Source organism: Trachymyrmex cornetzi, unplaced genomic scaffold, assembly GCF_001594075.2.
Source record: "Trachymyrmex cornetzi isolate Tcor2-1 unplaced genomic scaffold, Tcor1.1 scaffold272, whole genome shotgun sequence".
NCBI classification, from domain to species: domain Eukaryota; kingdom Metazoa; phylum Arthropoda; class Insecta; order Hymenoptera; family Formicidae; genus Trachymyrmex; species Trachymyrmex cornetzi.
Genome location: NW_017297394.1, coordinates 1107257 through 1119858, shown reverse-complemented (window position 1 = coordinate 1119858; position 12602 = coordinate 1107257). Strand labels below are relative to the sequence as shown.

Here is a 12602-nt window from a genome sequence, read left to right as displayed (position 1 = left end):
CGGCCCGCCGCGCCGCGCCGCGCCGCGTCGCGCCGACTCGCTGTCGATGAGTTTCGCGTGAAGCATCATCGTCATCGCTGTCGACGTGTTGTCGGCGTCACGAGGGATCCTGGAGCGCATACCTGCGGATGCAAGAACGAATACGTAAGCCGCGTCAAATGTCAACTCCGAGAAGCTGCCTTCGCGGAAGGATTCTATGATTTTTCGGATCGGTTCCGACGTTTTACAGCCAGATTTCGCGGAAAAGGATTAGCCAATAGGTAGAAACGAGAATGCAGTAAAAATCGAAGCGAAAATAAAGTAACAAATAAAAATTATTATTTATGGATATAAATAATAAAAATAGTAATATTGCTGAAAAATAACTGTAAAATAAGATGTTTTCTTAGCGTGATCTAAAATACATTTATAAATAGATTTATATTTAGTCGAGTTGTATGCATTAGATCATTAGTATATAAATGTCTTTCGTATCTGTTTTACCATCTTTACGAACACTATCGATTATTTTTTACCACCGTCCTCAACTACTGATTATTGATAACTGGCGAGAACAATAGAGGCAGGTATGGAGCACTGTTCGAAATCTTCATCGCGTGGAGAACGAATTCGACGCGCAACTGGGGGCAGAATGTTGACGCGAGCCTTCAGGATGATTTCGGGCCGATGATTAAGCGACATGACCGTCTTGATGCCCGACACTTTTTCAACATTAATCTCTGCCATCCGCTCGGCCATTTGCCGGTTGTCGAATCCGCGGCCATCGTTCTCTCTCTCGGTGGCGCGAGACGAGAGCACGGTAATTATGCTCGTAGAGACGATTAATATCCGGAGACACCATTTTTTCGGCGGTTCCCGTCGTAAAATATATTGCGTCGGGAGTATTTCGTGCGCAACGCCGCCATTAAATCTGGAAGGCAAAAGCCGACTTTCAAACCGCTACTTACCGCTCGCACGTACTTTACAATTGAGATAGCTGCAATTAAATTACGCCCGAAAAAATATATATAATTGTTTCAATGCATTTCTTATAGTTTTCAAATACACAGTATTAATTTATTGTGACGTTAAATATTATTATTATATTTTCTGTCAATAAAATGCAATTATTATCTCTTGATAAATGACAGAACAATTGCGTCAATATGCAAGTAACTAATTTTTAACCATGCTACTCATAAATGTATGATATATAAATGTCAATATCGATCATAATATCGAAGGATAATCGATTCTTTTTTTTCATCTCAGATTTCTCATTGTCGGTGTGATCTATCTTCTTTCAAGTGACAATTTTAACAGAACATTAATTAAAAATTACTTAAATAAAAATTACTTAAATAAAACTACTTACTTGAATATTAATAATATCCATACTGCGACAATTTGTAATTTATTCCTGCATGTTCGTTAAAAGTTCAACCGCTGATTTCGAACAATTTTGCAATTGCACAGAAGCGATAAAAAACAATTTTTCGATTAGTAAGTAAATTAAATTTTTTTATCATCTTGCAAGAGTTTTTAATTGTTTTATATATACAGTATATAACTTCAGAGACTTTATTATTATTAACAGGGTTGCAACAAAACTGAAAATCAGAGAAATCAGGGAAATGTCAAGGAAATTGAAACTGGTCGGGAAAATCGTGGAAAAATAATGGAATTTTAACATGAGGAATTTGTGGCAACCCTGATGAAGTCTGTTCGTGTTGCTTGCATTTTTTGCATTTGGTATCTTCGCTTTCTCTCTTCTCAACGGATATATTTTTATCTCGTTTTAAGTGCTAAATTTTTGAAAATTTTAAGCAACGTGAACAAACCTATCGTTTGAAGAATCTTGTTGACGGCAATTGAGGTATTTCGTTACGCTTCTGTGCAAACGAGCGAGCTGCGACAATACGCGAGTAGAAACTGTCGCAATCGTTATTTTCGAAATCGGCAGTTTGTTGGTCGATGTTATTAAAAAGGCCGGTGTCTCGCGTCGTTCACGAGCAGAACCGTCCAACCTGTCGGCAGGCGGAGACTCGCTGATGGGCTCAGGATCGGAAGACGAAGACGAGGACGGTAGTGCTCACCATCACCATCACGATTCGACCGTACGTGGTGCTCACCTCGGGACCCACAACATTGGCCCGGGTGGTCCTGGTGACCAGACCGTCGGCCACGGTGGCGAACTACCTCTCGGTAGCGATCCCTGCAAGCAGGAGGACTCCGAGGATCAAGGTAAGTCCTACCTCATTATTTCCTGAAGATAAGACAATAAGATACCTAACAGTGGTAGCGACATGTTGCGTAATAAAGAGGTTTTCTCTCATGCAATTTTCTCTTGGAAAAAAATTTTTATGAGAATTATTTTGTGGTAGAATAGTGTGCGCAAGTATAAAAAATCAATCTTATATTAAGTTAAATCGATTATTCTCATGAGCCAAAAACCTTTTAGAGAACGATAAAGAAGAAAGCTATCGGTCAAAGTTGGATGTTTCAAATAATACATTATATATTCTTATATTAAATTAATTTATTTCAGATATGATTGCGAGCCGAAAAACTTTCGGTTTCAACACAATCATTCTGAAACGCTAATAATCCCTCCTAAATTAGAATAGAAAGAAAGAAAGTAAGTAAGAAACTTATCGAGCTGGTTAAGACACTCTTCCCGGAAAGTTGAGAGGTCCCAGGTTCGAATCCTGGCTGAGGTAATATTTTTCAAAGCCTTAAACGGTCTAGCTAACTCTACTAAACTACCGCAGTAATATCACGAGTTAAATTGACTAGCAATTTAATAAATTTTTGATGTTTATTCGCATCTTCGAAACGATCTTAATAATGTCGAATAACATATTAAAATCTGTAAAATAATTAATTCATATTGCGAAAAATATTACCTCGGTCGAGAGTCGAACCCGGATCTCTTGCATTCCGTGTGAGCGTTCTAAGCCTTTAGACTACCGAGGCCTTAGTAATATTCTTCGCAATAATTGGCATATGAAGGAACAACGTCTCTTTAGGCGACGTGATATTTATTGCGGTAGTTTAGTAGAATTAGCGTTACAAGACCGAAAAATCATTTCGGCGCGCGTTTCTAAGGACTACGTACATAGTATATAAATTCACACAAGAATCATACAAGCATTTAAGATCTAGCTAAATCGTTTAAGGCTTTGATTTCTATATTTGTAGTTTGTGTTATCACATATATATACGGTCCTATAATATATTGTAATATTTTTCGCAATAAATTTCTTACTTTCTTTCTTTCTATTCTAATTTAGGAGAGATTATTTCAGAATGATTGTGTTGAAACCGAAAATTTTTCGGCTCGCAATTACCATATATCTGAAATAAATTAATTTAATATAAGAATATATAATATATTTAAAACATCCAACTTTGACCGATCTGGGCTTTCTTTATCGTATTTGATGTATTCACACGGTCGTACTTAAAATTCTTAAATGCTTTTAGAAAAAATTCTATTACTTTAATAATTAAAATAAAATTCTATTAGTTTTTGAAAAAGAATAGATTCTTTTGATTAGTCGATAGGCGCTATAAATATTACTTTGTGAATAGCTTGGAAAGTTCTCTTTAATCTCTTTAATCGTATTTATAAGCGATGTATGTAAGCGATAAAATATAAATATTGCAAAATGGAGATACATATTTTTACCATCTAGACAGTTTTACGCAGCATTGACTGTCTCTGAATAAAACAAGAAAACGTCTTTATTACGTCAAATGCAAAAGACGAAAGATAAATCTCGCAAAAAGAAAAGTAGTGAAGGATCGTAAACGAAAGTCAATATCGCGCAGCCAAGCGTAAAGGGCAAAGTGCATGCATGAAATATCTAAGCTGTCATCTCGATTACAGTGATTAGACATTCCGTATGTATCACGTACACGCATGTACTTACATATTAGCAAACTGCAAGCAAACAAACTATAAGATCATATTCACACGCCGTAAGTTACTCCATAGTACGCGATCAAGAGCAATCGATTAGCGACTTGATCGGGCTACCCTCGGTGACTACGCGTCACCATGTCACCCTTGGAGACCTTGCGAGTACGAATTCGCGGCATCGCGACGTCACAAATCGCTGAGGGCTTCGCCAGGAGTTGTCTCGAGTCCATTATATCGCTCCTGCTCTTTTATCGCGCACACAACAATCGGTCCTTTAGCCATACAACAACTAGCTTCACCCTCGCACGAGTCTCATACAGCCACGCAATACAAGAGCCTTGTTGCCCCCGATCGGGGCGGAAAGGAGGGAACGGACGTCTTCACGAGGGGTGGCCCTCGTAGTGCGGTGTGACACTGTCCAAACATTTTCTTTGTCCCGCGGTTAAGACCTACCCGGTATACACGTATACGTATAGTGTATAGATTACCGTGGAGAGCCGGGGACTTATATACGCGCGTGTGTGTGTGCGTGTGCGTGTATGGTGGCACCATGCAATGTGCACGCGTATGTGCGGGGTACGGCTTTCAACGTGCGCGCGCGGCAGCAGCCACGATAATCCGATGGGGGTTTCGCATCGCTTCCGGGGGATTGGCTTCGATTGTTGTTACCTCGATCCAACCGATGAAGATACCGGGATACACGGGGTGTCCTAGACCTACCGCGTGGCCTCTCAGCTACGATTACCTCGACGAATCTATAGTCGATTATCCCTCCGCGCGCGTTTGTCGGGAAGCCATCGTCCGCGCTGAAGTCCTTGAAATGTCCGTTGGTTTCCATTGTAATGTTGACAACATTTTTTAATTTAAATCAAATAGAAATTAAATGGATTATGAATTATGTGTTAGATAAAAGTTGCAAAAAAATTAGTAATGTCGTTGCATGTTGAAATTTGTTAAGATCTTTTAATATTAAAAATAATGATCATCACACACACGCATACACATTAGTGAGATTGTTGTCTTTAATATTCGCATCGAGACACCCGTTAGTTGGGCGTGATAGGCTTCTGATCTTCTTGATCGACAATACGTTTTTTAAAAAATTTAACTTTAGCATTGCGGTACGAGAGATCGCAACTCGACGGGCGTCGCTTAGAAACTCCTGTAACGCAATGATGACTCGTATCCCGAGGATGACGAGTCATTTCTGGGTTACCGACGAGTCACGCGTCAGCGGATACGCATAGTTCGGGATTAAGAAACTGACTATCTCTCGGCTATCGACGACTGAGTAATAACAAACGTAACACTGAAAATATTGTGTCAGCCTTTTTTATCAGAGATGCCGATACCTTTATAACTTGTCTCTATAAATCGTATGTGAATGACAGCCTCGTTTCTGTTAAAAATTGAGGGTTTGAGGATACAGAATTAAGGAATCATTATTTCGATCTAAAAATAATGGTTCCTTAATTTTTGAAATTTAGGTCTAGTGATTATCGGGCAATTTATTTTTACTTTCGTTTTGCAGAATAAATTATATCTATTATCCTATTTATATAACGTAGGTTTTAAAACTATAATTTAGAAGAGAACAAATTGTTCTTTACGTACTTTATTAATTCTGGCTGCTAGTGCAACTCAACTCAGGAATTTCGGGAAACAAAAAGCGAACGAGTTATCCTAGAAAAGTCCATGTCCGTATCTTCTCGAGAATTAGGTTCTCTGCCATTGTATTTAAAGTGGGCAGACATGAAACTCACTATCGCGAAAGACACGAACTTCTCGTAGCGGCTGATTTCGCTGGCAATCGTTTGCGAGTTTCGCGCGAGATAGGCCCCAGGTGATCGTCATACGATTGTGACGCTGCAGCTCGGCTTCGATCGGTTGAAGGTTCCCTGGACGGCGATCCCGAGACGAGGGACAGCCAGACGGAGAACAAGAGCCCGGACGGCGGCGCCGGCGGTGGCAGCGGCGACGGCGGCGCCGGTTCGAAGCGACGCGGCCCACGGACCACTATAAAGGCGAAACAATTGGAGATTTTGAAGACGGCCTTCTCGTCGACTCCAAAGCCCACTAGGCACATTAGGGAGCAATTGGCAAAAGAAACCGGCCTGCCCATGAGAGTCATACAGGTGAGAAAGGTGTCTCTCTCGTCACATTTGCGTTAAAATTTCTCTCGTTTCTCTATCATTGTATCTACTTATTTTCTCTTTGTGAAAAGTTTCTTTGCGAGGTTGTGATCGCGCTATTATTTTACTAAATACTTTGATAACTAAACAAAGAAAATCTGCGCTTTGTTAAAATCCACGAAATGAAGAGAACAGTTTTACATTTAAAGAAATTTTATTACGCTTTGTTACACTTTTACAAAATCTTAAAAAATCTTTAATCAGGATGGAGTTGATAATCGAATAATAATAAATAAATAATTATATTTTAATGGAACAAGAATAATAATTTCCTTTTTTTTTCTCTTATTGTCAGTTTTTGTAACGAGACTTGCTACTCAGGCATTCAATTCTCTAGCTTATGAAGAGAATTGCTATTTATATCGAAGTGAATCTCGATTCGTGCTATCGGCGACGCTTTTATGCGGCTGGCATCTAAATCGCCGTTAAGAGCGATGCAACGCTCAGAAATTCTTCGCCATCATGAACAAGTAGGAAAAAAAAACCGCGTCTACAAACCATTTGCCGCAGAATAATTTACTCGGCACGTCATCATATTATTTACCGAGAAATAATTTCGCGACGGAATCGTTGGTTAATTCACAATGTATCATCGATAAAAAATTGTTTACCATGATTTTCTCATGTCTTAGAATGTAAAAGAATCTTAAAATAAAGTGAACTAAGAATCGCATTATATATATATATATATATATATATATATATATTCTAAGATCCATATTCTTTCAAAACACTATGCCTCTACAGTTTTATATAACAGTGATGAAACATAAGAAACGGGAAACAATAAAGAGAAACTGATGAGAATAATTTTTTTACATTTTTTAAAAACCTCTCATACTAATATCTATTCTTAGAGCAATTTATATTGTGAGACAACCGTGCTCAAAATCAAAAGGCAGCGAAGGAAAGGGAGATCATCGTTAAATAATTCAGCGATTAAAGAGGCGGCCGACTCGCTGGTTTCAGGTCTGGTTCCAGAACAAGAGGAGCAAGGAGCGCAGGCTGAAGCAGCTGACGTCGATGGGCAGGAACCCCTTCTTCGGGGGCTCGCGTAAGATGCGCGGGTTCCCGCTGAATCTGAACCCAGGTGCCCTCGGAGGCGAGGATGGACCACCGCCCGGTTTCCCGTATTTTGGCCCGGACAAATTCGAATTCGGCTACGGCGGCCCGGTGGCTTTTCATCACGAGTTCTTCGGCGCGCATCCACCCCCGCATCCGCACGGACCGCATTTTGCCGGTACGGGAAATCCAGGTGAATCTCCTGCCATCACCGATGATTTAGCACCTTTTATAGTAAAGCTAAAATAAATTCTAGTCTTGCGTTTAAGGCAGAAAAATGCAAGATTAGAATCGACGCGGAAACTTCGAAAATATCGAAGGTCTCTTGTTACGTAAATATTTCATCAATTCTTTGTGTTTTCTAAAATCGAATTTCTGCATAGAATTCCACTATTTTATTAATCACACGGCTTTTGTTTCGCTCACAAAAACTTTAAGTAAAAAACGGCCGATCTCTACGAAAGACGAAGCCCGGAGAGAGAGAGAGAGAGAGAGAGCCTAGTCCCGGAATCTCGCGTAATTATAATAAACCTCGAATCAAGTAGGTAGGCCCCCGCGATAATTATGACAGCCGGTTTCGGAGATGGCCGAGCGGATACGAGATCCCCTCTGAGAGCAGTACGTAATCTGTTTCTGACAGGCTTGGACCCGGCCAGTTTAGCGGGCATGGCAGCCGCAGTGGCGGTGGCAGGGGAATACCCACCTCCGGGCGCGGGGGGCGGCCCTCCGGAATTTCTCACGGGGCCCCCCGGGCAGGGGCCCCCTGCGCCCACCGGCGGCAGCCCCGGAGAGTTCCTGGCACCTTCAGGTAAGAGGGAAATATCCCCTCCGAATCATTACCACCGAAAATCGGCCGAATCGCGATCGCCGATCTACCTTGGGTCTGCCCGCGAGCGGACTTTATGTTTGCGCTCGCGCCGATTTATTAGTGTTGTTTTCGCGATGCGGCGGCAACCATTAACTCGCAAGCGCTTGAAGGAGATCGACCTGCTTCTCGCACCAAAGAATAATATTCCGCACGGATCGTTTCTTTATAACAGACAACGTCCAGTTACTTTTTTCCTCCGAGAATTAAACGTCCATATCTTAATATATCAATTTTTTACTATTTAAATATATATTGATGTCTGTCTTAATTATTTTTCTCAATTCCATTTCCAATAGTACGCACAAATCAGTAGTCGAGAAAGAGCAGATTATATAATGTTTCACTTTGCCTGTTTCGTGACGATTATATTCGTGACGATTTATTATACACATCTCTGTTGCCGTGTCGTGTTAATTAGGAACGCTTTAGTCTCGCGATATCGAATCGAAACTGTTTCACGCTATTCAACATTTCACGTTGAAATGAAAATTATACGTTGCTGTTAACCTTTTGCACGCGGTATCATTTTTATCGTGCAGCATCGCGCTTATTATTCACGTACCGTCGCAACGTTATTTCGTGCACGAAAGACACGCGCGCGCAAGAGATTTCTAGTCGACTAGGATTTTCTACACAAAGTTGCACTACAGCAGCGTGAATGTCATTTCCTTTTGAGCCTGTCGTATGGATAATTGAGATCTGGCAATCACCTGGCGTGACCTTTTGCGATACGTCTAATATTGAAATTCACGTTTTCTAACGCGCCTCAAATACGCATATGTGTCTTATCCGGACTGTCACCGGTGTATCAATCAAGTCATACATATGCGCGTTATTAATTCGTCGAGGAAAGTGCAGTTAGTGATAGTCGCATTAATAACCATGGTACTTGTAAAGCAGCGTTTAATGTAACTAACGTGGCTTCTGGCAGCCTGAAATCAACTTTGAAAATTTCGCAAAACACTGGTACTTTTATCGTACTCGTTAAAATATATGACAGCAAAATGTTACGTTATATAAAATATCTGTAAAAAAACAATCCCAAGCAGAACAAAAAGTCATGATTACATCAAAATGTCGAAATGCGTTCAAAATGATTATTAAAAGTCATTTTCCGATTACTCATGATTCATTTTTACGTCACGTTGACGTTATCGTAACCTGTTGTTCTGCTTGAGAACGGTATAATATTCGATTAAAATAAAAATTAAAATAGAGTTTTACGCCTCCAAGAATAAATCAAGTATATGCACATTGAGAGAAAAATGTTTTGTATTTGTAACTATAATTATATATTACTATAATTATGATTATTACTGCTATAATAATAATAACAGTAAGTATGTATATAATTGGCTACCTAAAATGACTATATAATTATAGTTATTATAACCATAAAATAGTTGAAATTACTATAAAAATGATTCAAGTGACTATAATTTTATAGTTATATTTTGGGACAACCATAACAAATATGGTAATTTCAACTATTTTATGGTTATAATAACTATAATTATAGTCATTTTAGGTTACCAACTATATACATTTGTTGCTAGAACTATATGTATACATAATTATTGTTATTATTATTATAGCAATAATAATCATAATTATAGTAATATGTAATTATAGTTACAAATACCAAACATTTTTCTCTCAATGTGTAAGATTCTTACATAATTAGATATAATTCACAAACAATTGGAATTTATTCACCAACTAAATTAACTGCAAACTTTTCGTTTTTGGATTTTGAGTCCTCAATTGAAACGTTTGCAGTTAACTTCTAGAGTTTAAACAACTTAATTTGCAATTAACTGATAAGTACATTTCAATTGTTTGCGAATTATATCTTATCGCCTAATAAATCTATTATTTACGAACCAATAACTATGAAAGTTCATATAAGCATTTATACTTATATCTAAAACATTCGAGTTTTACAACTATCGATAAATTCAATATCAAATTGCTTTGGATTATTTTAAATATTTGCGACTATTCGAGACTCTCAAGAATTTTAATACATTCAAGAATTTCGTGAATTCAGAAATAATTTGTATTTATCTATGATCGAATGTGTAATTTAAAAACTTTTAAAAGCTAACTTTAGAACTAACCCAGACTTTCATTTGCTGTTTTTGTACGACGAATATGACATGCATGCAATAGATAAGACAAAAAGATGAGCCGGTGGCAGTCGTTTTTATTTAAAAGATACAACAACGATGAGATATATAAAGCGTAGTGCAGCTATCGGAGATCGCGTTAATATTTATAAACTGCCGGCGGCGGATTGTCTCGCCGACTTTCACGGGACTTCCGGCCGCCGGCTGGGTCCGTCGCGTCGCGTTGCACTACGCGCGCAGTGGGATTTAAATCTTAATTGGCATCGACGCCGTGCGCGTTCGCTTGTTCCCAGGTGGAGGGCAGGGTAATCCAAGCGGCGGCGGCGGCGGCGGGAACGGCGGTGGTCCGGGTGGCGGTGGCAGCGGCAGTGGCGGCGGGGTCGCGGGAGGCGGGTTCCTGGAGCCGCACCAGATGCAGAGCGAAGGGCTCGCCTGGTAGTACGAGTTTTAATTAACGTCCCTTTTATGATAATAACAATTCCGCCCGCGCACGCCTAAAACCGACCGGGATCGCGAGAACGCGCCGCCGAAGCGCGAGAGCGAGAGCGAGAGCGAGGAATGGCGACAGCGACGGCGACGGCAACGGCGACGGTTGCTGCGGCTGCGAGACTGCGGCGATTTCGAGTCCGGACTCCGGAGGGCGACGGAAGGCTCGACGCTTCGTTGCTTTCCTTCCTACTCCTACTTTTTCCGTTTCTTTTCGTCCCTGTCCTTCCCATTCTTTCCGTTTCGCAATTGCGACCGAGTCGTGAGAAATATCGACTCGTTCTTTGTGTAAGATATATAGATATGAAACGTTTGTCCGTGCGCGCCTCGATTCACAGTTATCGTCGTCGACGCACGGTCGACGCTTATTATCGCTATTGATTACGCACCTCGGCGCCGCGACGCCGACGTTACTATTTTTTCATTATTATTATTATTATTATTATTAATATTATTAATTATTGATTATTATTATTGTGTATAAAATTCGAAGATGTCCCTATCGTGTAATATTGTACCCCCTCCCTGTTGATTATTATTTTCTTTTCTCGACGTTACTTTGGAGACACCCTGTAGATATCTGCTGTTGTACACCTGATAATGACACGCGTACACTGATCGCTAGACACGTACACATTTTACACGCAACGTCATACGTGCATACGAACAGATACACGGATACACGTATCCACACACTTGGACATGCGCTGTACTAATATTATCATTAAAGTATAAATATAAATAGGAAACGTGTAATTTGTATCTGTTAAGAGCGGCGAAATCGATGTAAATACACGAGGAACACTCAGAAAAACACTCTATTCTCTCTCTTTGCTGAAATGCGCGCGTGCCGATATGCGCGAGACGGCTCTGGACTTACTCCACGAACTTACGCCACCGAAAGTAAAACAATATATATATATATACATATGTATGTATACTGTGACGCAACACATAGTCACAATATATATGTGTATATTGTGACGCAACACATCAAGCGTGAGACAGATCGAGAAAGAGATGCGCCGCCGCGACGCATAACGATTATAAATACTATTATAATAAACCACCTCGTATTTCCGTATACGGAGCTGTGCATTTCATTTCCTTCTGACCGACGCGTGACAATTTTCCTTCGACTGAGCGAGTGACATTGTGTAGGACAGAGGAAAGTATTTGACTAATGATAATTAATGATATATTGCGCAAACATAATTCATTATTTGTTTAGTAAAAATGGTCCATTCGTTAATTAATTCTACTTTAATCACGAGATACAAAAACATTAAACGATTAAAAAATTAAATTGAAATGCTAAATAATATTATTTAATAATTATCTAATAATATATTTTCGAATACTCGTCTTTACGAAAATATTCATTCATAGTACAGTCGAATTATTCGTAAAATCTAATGGACCTAATCATTTTTGTTTAAGGTCTGTCGCTCCAATAACAGTTAATTTTGATCACAATCAGTCGATCGAGATTGGCAATATTATTGGCGCGATAGATTCTTCGATTTATGTTAATTAAGAAAGCGTACATGTGCAACAGCGATCAGATCTAGATAACGGTAGACAGCTACGAGAAACCGCTTGACGACGGAAGTTAATAAGGTAAGTAACCATTTACGTTTTTTTACTGGCGCGTGTCACCGTCTTCGATTTCCTTGCAGATTACCAATGACAGACGTTATTCGGCATGTCACTGTCATCACGACGATTTCAGTAGCATTATCCTAATGAGCTCCGACGTGATACTTCGCTGTGGATTCGATACACGTATCGGGGGAACAGAGAAAGTCACCGAAGACAGTTTATCATACTTGTTAGTAGCGCGCGGCATCAGATCGCACCTTTAAACAGGACGAGGAAATTATTAGTTGTCACGCGGTAAAGTGTTCGTAGATATCAAGTGGCAAAGATGACCTTGCCTGTTTCGAAAAGATGAAATCCAC

At 39.8% G+C, this 12602-nt stretch overlaps 1 protein-coding gene across 1 annotated transcript in view; it reads left to right on the top strand.

The window, feature by feature from the left end:
* The window catches only part of Lim1 (LIM homeobox 1), a 41632-nt gene extending 29927 nt beyond the window's left edge, over window positions 1-11705 (top strand). The window contains exons 4-8 of the mRNA XM_018508842.1: window positions 1996-2223; window positions 5798-6039; window positions 7066-7351; window positions 7778-7966; window positions 10449-11705. Coding sequence (XP_018364344.1) covers window positions 1996-2223; window positions 5798-6039; window positions 7066-7351; window positions 7778-7966; window positions 10449-10594 — 1091 coding nt within the window. The 3' untranslated portion in view covers window positions 10595-11705. The remainder of the gene's footprint in view (window positions 1-1995; window positions 2224-5797; window positions 6040-7065; window positions 7352-7777; window positions 7967-10448) is intronic.
* Window positions 11706-12602: the final 897 nt, after the last annotated feature.